At 57.6% G+C, this 19,141-nt stretch overlaps 7 protein-coding genes across 7 annotated transcripts; 3 read left to right on the forward strand and 4 right to left on the reverse strand.

The window, feature by feature from the left end:
• Nucleotides 1–524: 524 nt before the first annotated feature.
• Nucleotides 525–1,251, forward strand: W97_08363 (uncharacterized protein; the record flags this gene model as incomplete). Its single annotated transcript, XM_007786177.1, has 3 exons — nt 525–632; nt 686–1,031; nt 1,220–1,251. The coding sequence occupies 3 exons, from the start codon at nt 525–527 to the stop codon at nt 1,249–1,251; spliced, it is 486 nt and encodes a 161-aa protein (XP_007784367.1).
• Nucleotides 1,252–2,679: 1,428 nt separating this feature from the next.
• W97_08364 (uncharacterized protein) lies at nt 2,680–4,194 on the reverse strand (the record flags this gene model as incomplete). Its single annotated transcript, XM_007786178.1, has 1 exon — nt 2,680–4,194. One exon carries the CDS (start codon nt 4,192–4,194, stop codon nt 2,680–2,682), a length of 1,515 nt encoding a protein of 504 aa, XP_007784368.1.
• Nucleotides 4,195–4,592: 398 nt separating this feature from the next.
• On the forward strand, nt 4,593–6,604 carry W97_08365 (uncharacterized protein; the record flags this gene model as incomplete). Its single annotated transcript, XM_007786179.1, has 2 exons — nt 4,593–4,731; nt 4,809–6,604. 2 exons carry the CDS (start codon nt 4,593–4,595, stop codon nt 6,602–6,604), a joined length of 1,935 nt encoding a protein of 644 aa, XP_007784369.1.
• An 847-nt stretch (nt 6,605–7,451) lies between these two features.
• On the reverse strand, nt 7,452–10,823 carry W97_08366 (oxoglutarate dehydrogenase (succinyl-transferring), E1 component; the record flags this gene model as incomplete). The annotated part of the gene is made up of 4 exons (XM_007786180.1): nt 7,452–7,999; nt 8,067–8,440; nt 8,495–10,548; nt 10,626–10,823. The coding sequence occupies 4 exons, from the start codon at nt 10,821–10,823 to the stop codon at nt 7,452–7,454; spliced, it is 3,174 nt and encodes a 1,057-aa protein (XP_007784370.1).
• Nucleotides 10,824–11,416: 593 nt separating this feature from the next.
• W97_08367 (uncharacterized protein) lies at nt 11,417–13,350 on the reverse strand (the record flags this gene model as incomplete). Its single annotated transcript, XM_007786181.1, has 3 exons — nt 11,417–12,149; nt 12,206–12,784; nt 12,857–13,350. The coding sequence occupies 3 exons, from the start codon at nt 13,348–13,350 to the stop codon at nt 11,417–11,419; spliced, it is 1,806 nt and encodes a 601-aa protein (XP_007784371.1).
• A 1,226-nt stretch (nt 13,351–14,576) lies between these two features.
• Nucleotides 14,577–16,952, reverse strand: W97_08368 (uncharacterized protein; the record flags this gene model as incomplete). The annotated part of the gene is made up of 2 exons (XM_007786182.1): nt 14,577–15,717; nt 15,769–16,952. 2 exons carry the CDS (start codon nt 16,950–16,952, stop codon nt 14,577–14,579), a joined length of 2,325 nt encoding a protein of 774 aa, XP_007784372.1.
• Nucleotides 16,953–17,553: 601 nt separating this feature from the next.
• Nucleotides 17,554–18,876, forward strand: W97_08369 (uncharacterized protein; the record flags this gene model as incomplete). Its single annotated transcript, XM_007786183.1, has 1 exon — nt 17,554–18,876. The coding sequence occupies one exon, from the start codon at nt 17,554–17,556 to the stop codon at nt 18,874–18,876; it is 1,323 nt and encodes a 440-aa protein (XP_007784373.1).
• Nucleotides 18,877–19,141: the final 265 nt, after the last annotated feature.

Below are 19,141 nucleotides of genomic sequence, written 5' to 3' on the forward strand. Positions count from 1 at the left end.
AGGTAGATGAGTACATAGAGTTCGTCGGGTTGTTGCAAAATCCGCTAGTAATTGTCAGAGACATTGGCGTGCGCCACTGGAGTGTGGAACTCAATATGCGGCTATTGTCAGCCCACTTCCGTGTATAGCCATGAGGATGCGCAGGAACACGACCGTTGGCTCGTCTGCGAGGACGCCCGTTGTCGTCAATGGCAGTAAAGAAGTGAAGTCTGTGCCGTTGTGATCCTGCAGAAAGCCCTAATGTGGATCAGGCGGTTTTGGTTGGCGGAAGCAACGGCAGCACCCTCATTAATGGTAATCTTCCCGCATCAGACAAAAACTGGGTTGAGGATACTGTTCAAACCGGACCTATCTCGACACCGACGGGGGTTGTTTGCGAAATCGTTCCAGGCTATTAGTGTTGCTGGATTCGGAGTAGAATATTGTCGAGATTTCTGACTCCCTGTCTTGGAGGATATCGAAGTGTAGTTGTTACCACCAGTCCGGTCAGGTAGACTCACCAGTTGCTGAATAGACAAGAAGAGATGGCTCTCCCCAAACTGGCCCCCAGCAAGTCCAAGAAAGAATTCCTACGACATCTAGGGCTCTCGGAAGACAACGAAGCTGTCAGACGGGTGTACAACATGATGAAGGTACGGGTCCAATCGTACATCAGGTGATCGTCTGATCCTAACGATGCACACAGGACGAGGCTGTTGCGGGCCTGCAACGCATAAGTCAGACGCCGCACAATCTGACAGTAGCTGGCAGCGTCCCCCAACCCCCCTACTCTTCGAATCAGATAACGGAGACGGCCATGCACCAGGAGGTCCTCCGAATTTACTCCTTAGCTAGTCCGATGACCCGACCCATATATGACCTTGGTCGCTTCAGGGATGGACCTAATGAAGACAACTGGGTCATCAGGTGGTGCCTGTGGCATGTGTTCCGATACAGGGATAATCGGAACAGACGCCCTCGGTCTTCGCCCTCTGAAAGTCCTCCGGCAGATCCGCAGTCGAGAGATGGAAGTGAGGCGAGCGGCCGTGCCGGTACGTAGACCACTGCTGCTCTGCTTCATTGCCGATGGATTGAACGAGGCCTGTAACCAGATGTCATGTGATGCCCTTGCAGAGTGAAAGGCCGATAGTTCCGGGGTCAACTGAGAGCGGCTGGGGTCGCTTACGACGGCTGTTCGACTATGCGATTCAAGCGAGCAGCTATACTGACAGAAGTCCAGGCGAATACTGGGACCCGGTCAGGAATGCCTGAAGAAAGGGATTGAGAGCAACACAGTGGTGGTGCGTAAGTCGCTCGTAATCTCGTGGAACCAGGTCTGACGTTGTGCAGCTTCACTTGTTTATCGATGAGCGTGAGACGGCCGTTTAATGTAGCCGAAAGGCTTATAGCATCATCAATTCCGGAGGTTCTTTGCGGTATCGAGCGACATTTCGACACTATTTCCTGCGATTGCTCTTCATGTCACCGGCTGTTGCTAAGTTGGCTGGAACATTGATTGCCCTGGAGTTCTTATGGGGTATAGGCAGTGGATGCCGTTTGACGACCTGTTCTTTCTGCATGTCTGCCTTCTCGATGTGTTGTTTCGCTCGCGCTGTTGTTTTGTAATATCTTACTCGCTGGCGGAAAAAGTGCGCCAGCTGCTCAGAAAGTCTTTGAGCTCAGCTTTCGCGTTACAGAACTCACTTCGACCAACAGTCCCTCCGTCGTCTGACCAAAGACCAAGGGAAAGTCTTGCTCGAGGTAGTTCTGCCCAGCTCATGTCGGCGGAGACGCTTCGGCGGTCCAGCGGAGCTTTCCCGGTGCATGGTCGAGATGAGTGAAGACGTTGATATTTCTGTCTTCGAGCTGAAAGGAGAAACGAGGCAAGTTCAGACCAGACATGTGTTCCAAGCTCATTCATAGACGTGAAGCAGGAGGAAGGGTGGGATGGGAGCGTAGGTCTCTAACACGAAGGAAAAGGTCTTGTAAAGAGGGACGGGGCATTCGAGATTTCAATCTGCATTCGACAGCAATATATTCTCGGTTACAAGCAAGAAGGGCACTAGCGACGTTGATATGAAAGCATGTGATGGAGAAGATGAAACTGCCGACAAAGGAGGTGCACTTCTTTAGTACTCGACTACCCGTCATACGCAGCGGAATAGTCCACAATTCCAAATGTACGATCGCCTGTAGGTCTTCGTGATCATACCATAGCCGAACTGTAACGAGTCACATTTAATATATCTACAATGCAGGGCAATCAGAACATCCAGTAGCACGGTCTGCGTGACTGTGGCTGGCATGTTATTCCAAATCTTATCGGCACAGCCAGAATAGTAGTACTCTGAGCTCTGCGGTTCTTTGCCTACTCAATGCCGAATTGATCACACATGCAGTCTGAAGACTGTTCCAGACCGGACTACCGCAAGTGAATCGGCATATGGAGTTGCAGTCACGTGATGGTGGGCTGATATTAATACCAAGAATTCACGTTGCAGCGCCCTTCCATTCCCATTGCCACATGCCAGGCCCACCTCCACTCTGGCCCTCCTGAGTCTCTCAAGTGCATCGCGGGACTAATGGGTTTCCAACAGGCTCGAATAAAGGTCGATTCTTCAAATGTATGGTCACAACAAGCAGGAAGGGTGCTCAGCTGCGTCCCCGCCACCTAGCCACACAAGCACATATCAGGGCCCCTCACTTCCCATTATCAAACAAGTCCCTCCAAAACTCCTTGAACCCATACCTCTTCGCCGTCCTCTCATCATGCACGCGTGCCTTCCCCCCCGCAAACTTCTCCATTACGCCGCCCGGTCTATGACCCACAATCTCAACCTTAACCTTGGGCGCCAGCGCGCGCTCCCTGATCGCGTCGACTAGCTGCGGTGCCACGTCCGCGTAGCAGGACCGCAGCTCACGCTCGAGATTGTAGTAGGGCTTCTTGGCGAGGTTGGGTGCCATGAGGTTGTAATTACGGGTTAGGGAGTTGAGATTGTTGATTGCAAGGTTGAGATAGGAGGACTCAGTTGCGAGCCAGGAGGGGTCGCGGAAGGGCTGGGCTATGACGTTTACGACGTCAGGCGCGGCGGCAGTGGCTGACGGTGTGGTCTGCGTTACTGTGATTGAGGCGTTCGGCGTCTCTGGCGATGCTGGCGTTGTCGGCGAGCCGTCGTCTGACACGGGCATCTCGGTGATGGTAATCTTCTCCTCTGTTGATGGCGACGATAACACGCCTGCTTCTGAAGCTGCAGACTTGAGTTCTCCCGCCAGCGTTATCTGGCTCATCTGCCCGCCCTCGTCGACCGTGTTGATCGTCTCCTGCTTCCTCTTCACCGGATTCACCACCGCCTCCGCGGCGGCGTATTCCCTCGCCCTCGCCAGCTGACTTTCCAGACTCCCGCCCCTACTCGCGATAACCCTCGCCGCATGCCTCTTCCAATCGTTCCTAAGTCTCGCGCGGAACTTGTTCGCCGTGCTGACCAGCTCCTGCTGCTTCTCGATCCACGGCGGCACGATATCCTGCTTCTGGATGATCTTGTTCATGAAATACTCCGTGGTGTCCAGAAACGGACTCGAGGCGTTGTAGTCTCGCTCGATCTTCTGTCCGCGCGGCAGGTTCTTGAACTGGCCCCGGGCTATCGCGTCCTCGATGCGCTCGTTGGCCAGCGATGCCAGTCCTTGCAGCGTTGCCGGTACCGCGCGCGAGGCGGGCTCGAAACGCGCCTTCATTTCCTTGCGGAACCGCTCCCGCTCCGACTCAGTCATGGTTTGGTTGATGGTGCTGTAAATGCTGGAGCGGTCGCGGGCGTTGGCCAGGCGCGCGCCGGTCGAGGGCTTGCTGGTCGAACGGCCTGTGTCTATCTTAGTCGGCGCCCTGGGCGCGATGGTCCTGGTCCTGGTCCTGCCGCCCCCCGGTACTCGCAGCGGCTTGTGTGCGTCGGTCAGCATGCGGAGGGCGGCGTCCTCGACCGTCTCGGTGCCAGTCCAGGGGCGGGCCCCAGCAATGTCACGGGTGCCTTTGCCGGCGCTGGTGGGGAGGTTGGCTTGTGCGAAGGCGGCGGCATTGTCGCTCTTGAAGCTTGCGGACGCGATGCGTTCTTCGAGTTGCGCGCGGAGGGCTTCGCCGAAGCCGGCTTCTGAGACCGCTTTGCGCGCACTACGGCCGCCGGTCTCGAGGCTGTCTTCGCTCATCTGGGCTAGGCGTTTTGACATTGCGCCCTCGTCCTTCTCCTGTGTCTCGTTGTCTTTGCTCTGAGCTCCATTATGCTGTCGAGGCTCATCCGCCTGAATCCGTGGCGTAGAGGCAAAGCGGCGCCGCTGTAGGCATGTCGGGGATTCGACGACGGCTTGTCTGGCTCGCAGACAGCGAGTGCAAATATAGCGACCGGCTGTAGCACTGGGCATCCAGAAGGCAGGTTGTCCTACAATTTAGGATGATGGACGGGCGGCGAGATGAATCCATAGTGCTTTTAATCGCCCGCATCGTTTAGTGACGTTTGCCACATGCAATGCGGCGGCAGAACCGGGCTTAGTCATCTCTCGCGCTCACGTTACTTCAATCAAGAGATGCCTGGCCTGCGATCACCGCCGAAGTCGTTGCTCCTTCTAACATGTTACGGGCGTCAACAGTCTACAACAAGCAGGATGGAGTCCTGACGGTGCCGAGTGATGTGCGCAGCGTGTCTTGGACGCCAGCGGCACCGCCGGGCTCCCCTCCAGCTCTTACCATATCTCTAGCAGACGTAACAAGTATGCCATGGATGCCCTTCCTTAGGCTCTGAATAGTTCGTAGCTTGTGATGAAGGCGCGCTGTTGACTATTTGTAGATCTGCAGACCACCCTGCCGACGAGCAAGAACATATCGATCAAAGTATTTGTACAGAGACCTTCCGCTTCCGAGCCGGAGACCTTCGTCTTCAAATTCACCTCGCCAACCGCTGCCCGCGAGGAGTTCAACCCAATCAAGGACAAGCTCACAGATGCTCTCGCCAAACTCAAGGCGGCATCCGCGCCGGTAGCCAAACCCAAGGATGCATCTGCGGCAGTAGCCACTGCGTCGCCCGCTGCGCCCGCTGCGGTTGATGAGCCGGTCTATCAGGACAGTCGTCTCTTATCAGATCATGTTCTCCAGGAGTCTCTGTTGAAATCAGACCCCTCTCTCAATCAAAGATTCCAGCAAGCGCTGAAAGACAAGCCAGAGACAATAAGCCTAACGCAGTTCACCAGGGTATTCTGGGCCTCTCGAGTGCATCTGCTCCGCGCGCATGCCGTCGAACGAAGTCAAAGCCAGGGAGACGTCAACGTCATCTCCAACATCAAGCCACGCTATGATGAGAGCGGCGCCCTAAAGCTGAACGTAACCAAGGAGCAATTCCAGCTCCTCTTCAAGCAGCATCCGATCGTCAGGCGGCTGTACGATGACTCGGTGCCCAGGCTTCCGGAGCAAACCTTCTGGGAGAAATTCTTCCGAAGTCGATTGTTCAGGCATCTCCGGGGCGAGAAGACCGACGAAGTCTCACTCGAGTATGACCACGATTTCGATAAATACATCGCTATCGATGAAGAGGCGGAACGCGTGAGGCAGACCGTCCAGGCGCACGTCCCGCTCTTCATCGATCTGGAGGGCAATGAGCAGAACCACAGTCAGCGCAAGGGTAACGGACCGGACAGGGAGATGCGACAGCGACACAATGCGACCATGAGGGTCTGCAACGCCATCAGCGAGAAGATGATGGCGCATATCACACCTGCTGATGGAGACACCCACGCTCCGATTGGCATGGACGAGGAGACGTTCAATCAGCTGCAGTTGCAGGACCTGCAGCGCGACGCCGAAGACAACCGCATCCTGCTCAAAATCCGGGATCAGAAAGAATTTTTTGCCGGCAAGGGCAGCGAGAAGTCGGCCGAAGCCGCGTTGTATTCTCGGCAGTCGCCACGCAAAGTACTTGCAAAGCTGAGGCGCGATGTTGAGCTGCGGACAAGCACCGACACCGACTTTGATCTCCAAGAGGCCATCGGCGTGCACTCGGACAGCGACAGCGACGACGAAGACGGAGCGCCAAACAAGCAACCGCGCATCGGCAGCAAAAGTGGTCTCAAAGCCGCCACAGCCTCCATGCTCAGCACAATCGCCCAGCGCCGCTCCCTCCACGCCGACGAGGGCTCATCCCCCTCGGGCACATTCGCCACGCTCCAAGCGACGAGTTTCGGGCTGTCGCAAGACGTCGCCGACACGCTTGCCGCAACGCACAACACCACCGTCGAGTTCCTGCACTACTTCTGGACCGTCTTCCTCTCCGGGGACCCCAGCCAGGCGGCCGACATCCAGGGCCTGGTCGAGTCGCTGAACAAATCCCTCGACAGGATCAAGGCCGTAGCCGAGAGCGCCGACGTGGAAAGGAGGCTGCTGCTCGAAGCGAGGAGGAAGCAGATCGAGGACTACTATAACCGCACGGGGAAGCGGCAGCGATTCGACCCCAAGACCATCGGAGGGGGCGCCACTGTGGTCGATCAGATGATGGCGCCGACGGTTAGGGCGATTGGCGAGGCGTCGAGGCAGTATAGGAAGGCGTTTGAGGAGCAGATGGCGCAGGCGCAGGCGCAGGCTGCGCAGGGATGACTGGGAACTGGCGTACGCATTCAAAACTTACATGGCTGATTGCGTCTCAGCGTTTTGGGTGGAGCTTCAGTCATTGGGGAAGCATAGCGAGGGCGTTCTGGTGGTTGGGCGAATGCCGGATGGGCTGGGAAACATTTACTGTTGCGTGCTCGGCAGCTAGCAAGAGGATTAACAGCATGCCTAATCGGCCATGTGAATCCAAGTCATGGATAGCCCGAGCAAACATCCTCACTTCTTATCTTCCCGGTTTACTGGTGGGCACGCGGTTACGCCTCCAATTCACCTCCGGCGATCAATATCCGTTATTGCAGGGTATGCACGCTGCTGGCACACGACCTAATAGGTTACAGAAGCGCGTTTTCCCCGTTTCAAACCAATGAACGGGCTCGGATACGGAACAAAACGCATGATAGGCCACCTGCAAACGAGCAGGGCATCCATCGGATGTGCAAGGGAGGTGCAAAATGTATTCGGCGTTCCGTGTGTCGAACTTGCACGGATTTGCCGGCAGGTCAACCCAGGGGGGCTCCGAGCAGACCGCTTCATCCATCTCGAATAACTCTCAGCAGGACAGAAAAGCACGTTTTCGAACAAGAGCACTCATGTACACGGAAACGTAAACTACACCGGCAAGGGCCAAAGAAGCCCCCAGCTCGCATTCCTCCCTGTTGTGCTCGGAAGGAAAAGAGAAAAGCCAGGACAAACAAGGAGCCCCATGCACGCATCGTATATCTCACATCCCTCCATCCCACCCCACCCCACCCCACCCTATCCCGTCCCGTCCCGCTCGTCCCGCTCGCCCCGCTCGCCCCGCTCTCAATCACCACCGCTCTCTCCCACCACCCATCTACTCCCCCTTCAGCTTATCCTGCTTGACCGAGAACGCGATATCCAACAACTCCTTCTCCTCCCTCTTATGCACGGCCTTCAGCCCCGTCGCGACGCTAGCGCTCGGATTGCGCCCCGCATACATGACGTGTCTGCGGTTGTGATGCTTCGTGTGGTTCAGCAGCGTCTCGATCCTCGGCTGGGTGAAGCTCCAGGCGCCCGCGTTCAGCGGCTCCTCCTGGCACCAGACGATGGTCTTGGCGTTCGGGTAGCTGTCCAGGTTGTCCTGCAGCTGCTGCCACGGGAACGGGTGCAGCTGCTCGATGCGCGTGATGGCGATCTTCTTGCCCTCCTCGCCTTTGGACTCGCGGTGCGAGTGCAGCGCCGTGTAGACTTGGCCTGTGCAGAGGATCACGCGGTCGATTTCTTCCGGGGGCGCGATGGCGCCGGACTCGTGCGCGGGATCCCGGATCAGCCACTGGAAGTGCGAGTCGCCGGTGAACTCTTCGATGTTGGAGCGCGCGAGCGGGTGGCGGAGGAGGTTCTTGCTGAAGAAGAGGATGAGAGCTGAGGGGGACGGTTGTTAGCGGGTGTATGTTCGTAAGACATAAATGGGTGAGAATTGATAACTCACGCTTGCGGAACTGGCGGTTCATCTGCCGGCGCAGGATGTGGAACATGTTGGACGGCTTGGTCAGGTACGCGACCTGCATGTTGCAGTCCTGGTGCTGGCGCTCGAGCTTGTCCGGCGACGGGAAGATGCGCGGGTCCTCGTTGCAGAGCTGCAGGTACCGTTCCATCCTGCCGGAGGAGTGCTCGGGACCTTGGCCGTCGTAGCCATGCGGCAGGCTCATCACGAGCCCGGAGCGCTGCAGCCACTTGACTTCGCCGGACGCGATGAACTGGTCAATGATGACCTGCGCCGTGTTTGCGAAGTCGCCGAACTGCGCTTCCCAGATGACCAGCGCGTTGGGCGAGGACAGAGAGTAGCCGTACTCGAAGCCGAGACTATGTGATTCGTTAGCAACGTGAACACACCGCGCAAACCGGGGGGCCACTTACACTCCGTATTCACTCAGAGAAGAGTTGGAGATGACGAAAGACGCCTGGTCCTTGCTCAGGTTGTTGAGCGGCGTGAAGGTTTCCTCGTTCTCCTGGTCGTGAAGCACGGCGTGGCGCTGCGAGAACGTGCCACGCTCAACGTCCTGGCCAGATACTCGGACGTGATGGCCCTCCATACAGAGGGTACCGAACCCAAGTGCCTCAGCAGTGGCCATGTCAATGCCCTTGCCGTCCGTCACCGTCTTTTCACGCCCGGCCAGGATACGCTTGAGGTTGCGGTGGACATGGAAACCTTCCGGTGCGTTGGCAGTCTTGTGCGCGATGAATTCCAGTTGGTCACGTTCGACAGCGGTTGGCAGGTGGGGCAGGACCTCGGTGGCCAATTCCTTAGGCGACTTGAATCCATTCCAGGCGGACGTTAGCCATTCCTTCGCAGTCGGCTGATAGTCCTTGCTGCGGGCAAAACTCTCCTCGAGCATACCCCACACCCACTGCTTGTGCTCTTCGATATCCTCCTTGGTGAAGGTATGCTCTTCCAAAAGCTTGTCAATGTATGTGTCAAGAGCAGGTCTTTGCTTGGCGATGCGCTTGTACATGAGAGGCTGCGTGAAGAAGGGCTGATCGGTCTCGTTGTGACCCTGCTTGCGGTAGCAGACCATATCAATAACAACATCCTTCTTGAACTCCGCCCGGTAATCCGCCGCCAGCTGGCAGACGAAATTGAAGGCCTCGACATCGTCCCCATTCACGTGAAAGACGGGTGCGTCGATGGCCTTGGCAATGTCGGAGCAGTAGGGGGTTGAGCGAGAGAAGCGGGGATCCGTGGTGAAGCCAATCTGGTTGTTAACAATGAGGTGGATTGTGCCACCGGTATGGTACTTGGGTAGTGCATAGAAACCCATGGTCTCGTAGACAATACCCTGTCCCGCAAACGCAGCGTCACCGTGAAGCAGAATGCCCATGGCAGTCCTTGCTTCCTGCTCATCGTTGTTGTAGTGAAGAATAGCCCGCGTCTTGCCCAGCACGACCGGATCCTCTGCCTCAAGATGGGAAGGGTTGGCCACCAAGGAAAGCTGGACACGTTTGCCAGATGGTGTTGGCCGCTCGAAGTTCATGCCCAGATGGTACTTGACGTCTCCCGAGCCCTCATCTGCACCATCAGCAGATCCGGCGAACTCGCTAAAGATGGACTCGTTCGGCTTCCTGACGACGTTACTCAGGACGTTGAGACGGCCACGATGAGGCATCCCAATGACAATGTCTTTGACGCCGTAGTCAACGCTCCGGTCGATGAGAGCTTTCATACCGGGGATCAGACTCTCACCGCCTTCGAGGCCGAAACGCTTGTCGTTGGGGTACTTTGTGGCCAGGAAAGCTTCAAAACTTGTGCCCCAGATTAGGCGGTCCAGAATCCGCCGCTTTTCATCTACGGAGTACTTGTACGGTGTAGGAACCTCGATACGCTGACGGAGCCAGTCGCACTGCTGTCGGTCCGGGATGTGAATAAATTCAGTACCATACGAACCGCAGTACAGCCTCTCACAAGCATCGACAATCTCTCGCAGAGTCATCTTTTGACGAGTCTCTGTCTTGAAGCGGGGTAAGATACCGGGACCAAGCTCAAACTCCTGATTCATGTCCTTCTCCGTGAACTCGTAGAACGAGAGCTCCAGCTCCTTGGGCCTGCTGTATCCTAACTGTTCAGCCTCAAGGCGGATGCCAAGCGGGTCGATCTTAGCTTTGTGATGTCCTCGCGCCTGGTATGCTCGCACCAGCAGCTGAACTTTCAAGTGGTTGGTGACGTCGGTTCCTTGAGCTTGAGACGGAGCGATGCTCGCGTCGATGGAGCCAGCAAAGACAGGACCGCCTTCGGGTGCGGGAACGAGGCTGGGAGGCGGCTGGAAGGCCTGCGATACTGGCATGTCGCCGGATTCCATGTTCTTGAAGTAGACCTGCCACGAGACGTGTACGCTTGACGGGTCGCGCTTCCAGGACAGGTACATCTCGTCGACATAGTTGGCAGTGTTGCCCTGGAGCCATGAGTCGTTCGGATCCTGTGAGACAGGTGTTAGCGAGTGTACGGCGGCTTCGACAGCTGTCAACCAAGCTCCAGTGGACGTGTCAAGCATACCACGCCCTTGTCGGTGTCCTCGGCGGCAATAGCATAGCTCCTCTGTTGCGACAGCCGCGTCGCCAGCGCAAGAGGCCGGCGCCTTGCGGCTAAAGAGGTTGTAGATGACGTTCGTGGGAGGGTGGAGAAGCTTGCCCGCGGGCAATAGCTACCTCCAACGAGCTTGCTGCCGCATTGCCTCAGAGCGGTGCGAAGCATGGTGAAGCGTGCGCAGTAGGGGAGGCCGTAAGGGAAGAACAGGGAGGGAAGGGGACACTACATGCAGCGAGCAGTAGTTGGAGGCAGAGTACGAGTAGGGGAGGAGCAAGCAGAACGAGCCGCGTTACGCAGTACTTTGTCACAGAAACGAGGTCGCAGGCGGAGCTTCAGCGCAATTGGACCGACAGCGGCAATTCCGCGCCATGTCTGGGATCGGCTAGCGGGTTCGAGAACTCCAGGGCTCTCCCCTCGTCATCCGCGCAGCATGCCTGTAGCCTTCTGCCATCACTTGCTCAGGGTGGAATAACGTAGTGATGGCATTGTTTCGAATGCTCCCGTCACGGCAAAAGAATACGGATGTGTGTCTAGGGGTAAACTGCAATGCCCTAGCCGCAGATGTCACAGGTCTTACTGGGGTTCTCATGCAGCAGCTGATATCTTATAGTCCTACCAAAAAGTCCAAGGCTCGAGGCAAAAGACGAACGAGAAGTACCAAGGTAGTAGAGTCATATCGCTAGCTACCCGGACTGGTTGACACGCGCTGCGGCCCGAGTCCTCCGCTCCACCCATCTCTTCCCCATGCATCTTCCGAACTACGCCGAGCCCCACCGCTCGTCCAAGCCCTCCATCCCCTCCGCAGCCTCCCGTCTCCTACTCGTCTCTCCGACGCTCTTCTGCACTCTGAGTTTCATCTGCCCATCCGTTTGACTGAACATGGCCAAGTTCAGCACATCGCCCTTCGGATCCCAGCGCTGCCTGACATCAACCGCCCTGCTCCTTCCCATGCCAGCACCGTGGGCTTCTCGCGCTGCATGCACTGACTCGCCCTGGAAGACCGGGTCGGGATGCTCGTCGAGGACGGAGGTCATATCGAGCTGTACAACACTGCCCTCCACGCCTGCGAATAGACTAGGCGAGGTGGATGAAGGCGAGGAGATTGAATAGACGGGGGACTCGACGCTCCGTCTCGAGCGGCGCGAGCCGCGGTTGGCACCTCTAGTGCTGTTTTGGGGGTTGAGGAAGAGGGACCAAGCGGAGGACGGGTCGTGCAGTAAGGGTGGCTTGTCTGCTTCATTCGACGGGGGTTTTGTAGGCGATATTTGGGGCCGGGATTTCGCTCTTTCCGGTGACGAAGGACGGGCGTCGAGATAGGAGTACGCGCGACCTCCCTGGACGCGAAGATCGAATATCTTGAGAGTGCTGTGACGCGAGGTCCCGGCTACCAGACGCTCCCGTGCGATAGGCTGAAGGGAGTATATGGCTGAGGAATCTCCTTCGTCGACGTAGAACGACTCGGAGAAGCGAGGAGAGCGCATGTCGTGAAGTCTAGAATCTTTGTGAGCAGGAGTGGAACGAGCAGCGGGTAAAGACTATAGACTTACCGAATGACACCGCCATAGCTGCCGCTCAGGAAAACCTGCCCTGGGCTGTTGCTCGCCTGAGACGACCCTGGCAAAGGAACAATTGGATAGACTGTTGCCTGAGTCGCTGGCTCGTTTTCCTCTCCGAACTTGCGAATCGGCTCTCTGCTCAGACCGCTAGGTATTATTCCGTAGACGTGCAGTGGTGTGTTTGAAGGGCCCAAGCCAACTGCCAAGCTGTCTTCAGATAGAAAACGGGTAGACCAAACGCGGCAGGCGTTCGAGCCATCACAAACTCTGGTGTCGCTGACAGGATTCAGCGCCCAGGCTGAGGATTTACCGTGCACAGGGTAGAGTGCAATATCGACATCTGAGAGCGCGGCGGCCAGTATGGGGGCCGTCGAAGGCGAGACATCAGCGGATCTAACCTGCCGACCATTCGTCGCATACACCCTCTTCGCCATCTTCGACTTGTCCGTCAACCCCGCATAGAGCAGGTTCAGCTCTCCATTCGCCGTCCCAAACATGATCTCTTCGACGCCGCTGTCCCCAGATTCCTTCTGCGACGGCCTCAGGACCTTCACGGCCATGATGTCGTCCCTCCCCTGCAGTGCATAATACGACTTGTACGTGAACCAGTCCACAAGGTGCCGGTGGTGGTCGAAGTAGAACTCGCGCGCTTCTGCGGAGCTCTCCTCCCAAGACTCCAAGATCTGTTTGCCCATGTGCTTCGCCCTGATGACCAGTTCTGCCCCCGCGCTCCATGCCACAATCTCCCGTCTGTCGGTCCAGCTGCCCCCAGACCACTCTTCGTAGCTGTCGATGACGGGCCGGTAGCCCATCGTCTGGCCCCGCGGCCTCTCCCACCGCGGGATGTACTCCCATTTGTTTAGATTTGTGATTGATCCCGCGGGCTCGATGTAGCTACTGACGAAGGCTCGGCGGTCCCAGTTGCGGGATAGAGTCGTGAGGGAGTGCGCGACTTCTCCATGTTGTGGAGCAAGTGCCGCTGAGGGAAACCGGGTGCGTATGAAGACTTTCCAGCCCTCTCTGCTAACGAAGTCATGGAGGCGGTGGCAGCTCTGGGATAGGTTCGCTACGGCTTGGGCGCTGGGGAGGTAGGCCGTTATCTGAGTGAGGATCTCGATAGGGAGGTCTTCGAGCATGTTGCAAGAATACTGTAGTGGGATATGTTTGCGCCATGGCTACCTTTCTGCTCTGAAGGTTATACAGATGCTGAGAAAAGTGACTCAGGGAAATGACGTCGAGTTGCAGTTGTCTAAAACGGCAGTGCAAATCACGTGCAGACATAAGTACATCGCTCTCAGTCATACGTAGCAGCCTCAATGAAATGTTTCTGTTATGTGTATGCCTCGAGCCACCCTACTTAGGCGCTGAGCGGAACGACCAAGCCACCCAATGTACAGCAGCGGTCTGACTCCGTTGATCATTCCAGCGACACCGTCACAAGCTAGACAACGTCCCCTTCAACACGCGGCATGAGAATTCTACCTAGTCGAGCTTCTGCTAGTGTTGTACCTAACGATCTCAATTTCGCGGTCGCCCCGACCTAGAACGGAATGCCGTAGACTTGTGACGATCCACTTAAACCGTTGCTGCAGGGAGTTCGAAGCAGGAGAAATCAACATGACTCACGCGCTCATTCTAGCTCTAGAATTCGTGAGGATCGATGTCTCAAGTCGAGTAGTAAGACTCGTAACAGAGAGGAGGTGGAGTCGCCGCCCTGTATCTGTGACTGGCTGTTGTAGCAAAACATGATCTGTTCCACGCGCCATCTCCTAGCCCTGGTACCCCCGGAAACTCCATAACCCGAAGCCCGCGAGGCCTGCAGCCAACAGCACGCACGGAAGCCGTGCAGAAAAAACCGCAGTACCCGAGAATGCAAAGAGCGCGCAACAGCAGCGATCCTATGCCAACCAGCCTTTCCCAGGCTCCCGCTTTCCCGCCCTGATGAAAGCGCCCGCTGATGTGTGAAAAGGTCAAACAGAGACGCCCTAAAATTAAGAGGAGAAGGGTATGCGATCCGAAGATGCTAGATTGTGAGAAAGATGGAAAGAAACTCGTCCCAGCGCCAAGGTATGAGTGGAACGAGGGTTAATGATGTCGGTCAAGAAGCCAGGGGCTACTAGTTGATACGCGAGGAGTCTATGTCCAAGTCCGTGCTGGACAGCGATGTCGCTGCGAGCGTTCGTGACAAGAGAAGAGCGGGCGCGGATAATCGTGGGATGAGAAGGTCGAAGAGAAAGGCAAACAAGGGCTCAGTGCCTACTCCCCGGCCTCCCCTTCCTCAGCACATCCCTAAGCGCGTCTCTGCAGTTGTCGCAGTACCATTTCGCTGTCAACTGTCAGCTTCACACCCCTTCACCCAAACCTAACAACTTCCGCTGAGAAGAGACTCACTATTCCGCCCCGGCGCCCTCGTCATCCCCACACAAGCAAGATGGAACCACTCCCTCTCACATTCCTCGTTGTCGCACGCCACCATATCCCCATAGCTCACACCGTTGCAGTAGCAATACCGCGGCTCGTTGCCGTCTTCGTCGACTTCGTCTTCATCCGCGGCCTCGGCTTCGGCTTCTGCTTCCGCATCTGCGCTTGATAGCGCCGCTGCTTGCGCGTCATCTTCGCTGCTAGCATGTCTGCTGTTGCCTCTGCTATTCCCACCACTGTTGCCGTGCTTCCTCGTCGCCATCGCAGCCGTGGTAGTCGCCGAGGCGGCGGCCGCCGCCGTAGCAGCGATCCCAGCGCCCTTCTTATGCGAGCGTTTCCCGGTGCTCGAGAGCAGTGTAGCCGTAGTCGCGACATTGCCAGCCTCGAGCGCGACGTTACTCGTACTCTCCGAACTCGCGTCTCTGCCCGGCCGGTCGCGGTCGCGGTTCCGCGTGCTCCGCTGCCGCACAATCGGCACATCCGGGAAACTCGCTGTCAGTGGTGTCGCGGTTTTGCTGGCGCGGCCGGCGGAGGCACGGGTTGTCATTGGAGGTGCCGCTGGGGCTGTGGCTCCCAGCATGGAGGTAGAGGAGGGCTCCGAGGGGGATTCTATCGTGGGCGCTGTGGCTGGGGCTGAGGGGGCGAGGTCAGTATCTTCGTGCTTGAGGTGTGGGTTTTGCTGTGTGCTGCTGTTGGGGTTGTGATTGTCCGTGCTGTTACTAGGGGGCGGGACGCTGCGGGCTGCGAAATCAGCGGCGAGGGCGTCTTGCGCTGTGGTGATGTGCGCCAGGCTCTCGGGCAGGGGGCGGTTGGCCGCGGGATCGAGATCTTGTGGCAGAGTTCGCGCGCCATTGAATGGTTTGTTTGAGGCTGCGGACGAGGGGCGCGCGCGGCTGTTGTTGTTCGTAGTGGTGTTGGTCTCGGCGGCGGCGATGGAGTGGATGGAATTCGCAGCGGAGTTCTGGCGGATGCGCGAGGATTGGGGGCGCTGGGCTGCGCTGATGGTGTCGCGGGGTGCTGGGAAGGCGGCGGTGAGGGGAGAGGAGGCTGGGGGTGGGGATTGGGCGGTTGGAAGGCCGCTTCTGCGCAACTGTTAGTGTGACTATCGCACGGAGGGTGAGGGAGCAACATACCGTTTGCGCCCTGGAGCAGGCGCTGGTGCTGCCCGCGCTCTTTTCCTTACGCTGTCCGCTCCGGGCGTTTCTCGAGGACTTGCTCCGCCAGCTGCGGCACTTTTCAACGCTCCGCTAATGGATCGCTCCATCGCCGGCGCTGCTGCCTTCTCCGTCTTTCGCCGCTTGTTCGCCTGATTGACGCCGTTTGTTATACCAAGACCAAAGACCTTCGGGTCTGTCGCCTCCTTGCGGCCTCTGTGGACAGCAGGCGCCTTCTTCGTCGCCGGTCGCGTGTCGTCAAAGTCCGAATCGACGTGCTGCTGGCGGCTGCGCTTGTTCGCCATCATCGCTTCCCTCCGTGCTTCGCTCCTTGACGCTGCCATGTCGCCCTCGTGCACCGCTGCTGCCGCCGCCGCCAGATTGTTGGCGGCTGCGACGTCCCGCCGCGTGCGCTCACTGGTAGCGGCCGTCTTCCGCTTCTCCTCCTTGTCTGCGTATGCCCAGTGTGTCATGCTTCCGAAGCGCGCCTCCTCGCTGATCTCGGTTGCGATGTACGGGTACGAGCTTTCCATCCGCGCCAGCTGCTTCTCAAGCGTCTTGTTCGCAGTCAGGAGGACGGAGTTCTTCTCTTCGAGAGCCTGAATCACGAACGAGCGCGCCATGGTGGCCTGGAGGTTGACAAAGTTCAGAATGTTGCGGTGGACGTCTAGTTGCTCCTGGGTGAGCTGTGAGGCCTGCGCTGGGTCGTTTAACACCTCGGCTGCCTTCTCGTAGTACAGCATGGTGCTGCTCTGCATGGCGCCGCCGTCGACACTGCCGCTCACGCTGTTATTTGCGGTGTTGGGCAGGCTCTGTGTGTACTCCTCCACCGAGAATCGCGGCACAGGCGTTTGGCGTTCTACGGTCTCGCACAGCGTCTTGAGCTCCTCGTTGGGCGCGGCCAGTTTCGCCTCGACTTCTTTGAGCATGGAGATGTGTCTCATCACCTCCTTCGGCAGCGCATCCACCGCGTCGGTGAAGTGCGTGAGCGCTGGGAAGAAGCCGGGCGCATTGTCATTGTGGGCTCTGCTGTCCGGTGCGCGCTGAAGGGAGCCCCGGGGGCCAAAGGGACGGGCATAGTAGTTGGTCGGCCTTGTAGAGCTTGTGCGTGCCTGTCGAGCTGACTGGCGTCGATTCGCGCCTGGAGGAGCTGTGGCCGTCATGGCGACAGTCGGTGAGGGCCTCATTATGCGTGTTGGAGGTGGGACCGGGCGCGGTGGTGCGCCGATGGTGATCTGGAGTGGAAGATGAGGAGCTTGGGTGTTCTCTTACAAGAACCAGGCGAAAGATATCAGCTAGAAGCCATGTGGGTGAGGGGACGAAGCTTGCGAAGGGCGATGAAGCGTGGTGAGTGCGAGTGGGAGTGCGAGTGCTGGGTTGCAATTCGGCTCTGGCCAACAGGGCCAACTCGCGCGAGACCCTGGATTCCTCCGCCAAGAGCCGTCGGCTTTCATTGAGCGGATGATGACGGCCCGCACATCGACACCGCCAGCCTCAGGCACCGCTCCCACCACCAGCGGTTGAATATTCGAGCAAAAAAGCACATCCTGACAAATCCTATGTAACACTGTATATCGAAGTCATAACCCACTAGCTGCGTCATGTGAGTCTCTGGATGTAGCATGCAATATACAAACACTGCTGTGCTCTCTCGTCCCTTTCCTCTGTCTTCTCACGCTTCTCAGCTACAACCGACGTATATCTCCATCAAGTCATCTCAATATAAATAGACTCCCCCTTCAATTCATATTAGCCATCTCTGCCATGACCATAAAAAAGGCCTCCACCCTCGGCCACCGCGGCGCAGCCCTTGCGTCCCAAGAGAGCATCCGCGACAAATTCGGAACCATCCTCGCCGACCCCTACGACCCAGACACCAATCCCAGCGGCTTCATCAACATCGGCACAGCCGAGAACTACATCATGCTATCCGACGCGGCCGCATTTGCCAACAAGCACATCAACCTCTCCGCCAAGAACTTCAGCTACGGCGAAGGGCCCTGGGGCACTAAACGTCTCCGTCGAGCAATGGCCGCTCACATGACAAAATATTTCCACCCGCACCACCCCCTGCACGAAGACGACCTCCTCTTCGCAAACGGCTGCACCTCCCTCATGGAGATGCTAGCCTTCAGCCTCATGGATCCCGGCGACGGGATCCTCCTGACCCGGCCGTGCTACACAGCCTTCGCGCTCGACTTCGGCACGAAAGCAGCCGTGCAGCCCGTCTTCGTTTCTTTCGGGGACGTAGACCAGTTCTCCACCGCCGCCATTTCCTGCTACGAGGCCGCGCTGTCCCAAGCGAAAGAAGCAGGCATCAATGTGCGAGCGCTCATGCTGTGTCATCCGCACAACCCTCTGGGCCAGTGCTACCCCCGCAAGACGCTGGAGGCGCTCATGGGGTTTTGTCAAAAGCACAGTATTCATCTGATCGCGGACGAAATCTACGCGCTCTCTGTGTACGACATCCCCGGCGATGAGGCGGCTGTGCCGTTCGAGAGCGTCATGTCCTTCGACACCTCTTCGTACATCTCAAGCGACTACCTGCACGTCATGTATGGGCTCTCCAAGGACACGGCCGCGGGCGGTCTGCGGCTCGGTGTGATTTATATTAGGAACAAGGAGCTCATGCGCGCCATGAGCGCCGTGACGCAGTTTCATTGGCCCGGGGCTGCGGACGAGAAGATCGCGATTGCGATGCTTGAGCATCGGGAGTGGATGGCTGGGTTTTTGGAGACGTCGCGGAGGAGGTTGGCGGAGGGCAATAAGCTGACTAGGAGCTTGTTGGGTGAGATGGGGATTCCGTTTCGGGCGGGTGCTAATGCGGGATTCTTCATCTGGGCGGATTTGAGGAAGTTCTTGAAGGACGAGAGTGGGGCGTGGCTGGAGGGCAGGGCGGACGGGTGGGAGGCGGAGAAGGTGCTGAGTAAGAACCTAATCGAGGAGAAGGTGTTTATTATGGATGGAGGGAGTCAGGCTGCGGAAGAGCCGGGGTTTTACAGGGTCATCTTCTCGCACGATGAGCGGACCATGCGGGAGGGCTTGAGAAGAGTCGGGAAAGCGATTGGGAAGAAAGAGGGGAAATGACTGAGCCGTCCGGAGTGGAATCGATGAAGCGCTTACTTACAGTGCTGGACGCGCCCCATTTCCGACCTCCTCAGAAAGAATATTGCGGGGCTTCCGCGAGTCGCCCTACACGAGCAGTAGAGGCCGCCTCAGGACGCGTCAATCTCGCGCCTTTCAAGCCACCAGAATACGGGCGTCCGACCTGGAACGGCGAGATGAAGACTAATTTGCGCCACGGTACGTCAGAGTATGGCGTCTACCGCGTCTCCGGACCTCTAGTCTCAAC

Source organism: Coniosporium apollinis (genome assembly GCF_000281105.1).
Source record: "Coniosporium apollinis CBS 100218 chromosome Unknown supercont1.52, whole genome shotgun sequence".
NCBI lineage: Eukaryota > Fungi > Ascomycota > Dothideomycetes > Coniosporium > Coniosporium apollinis.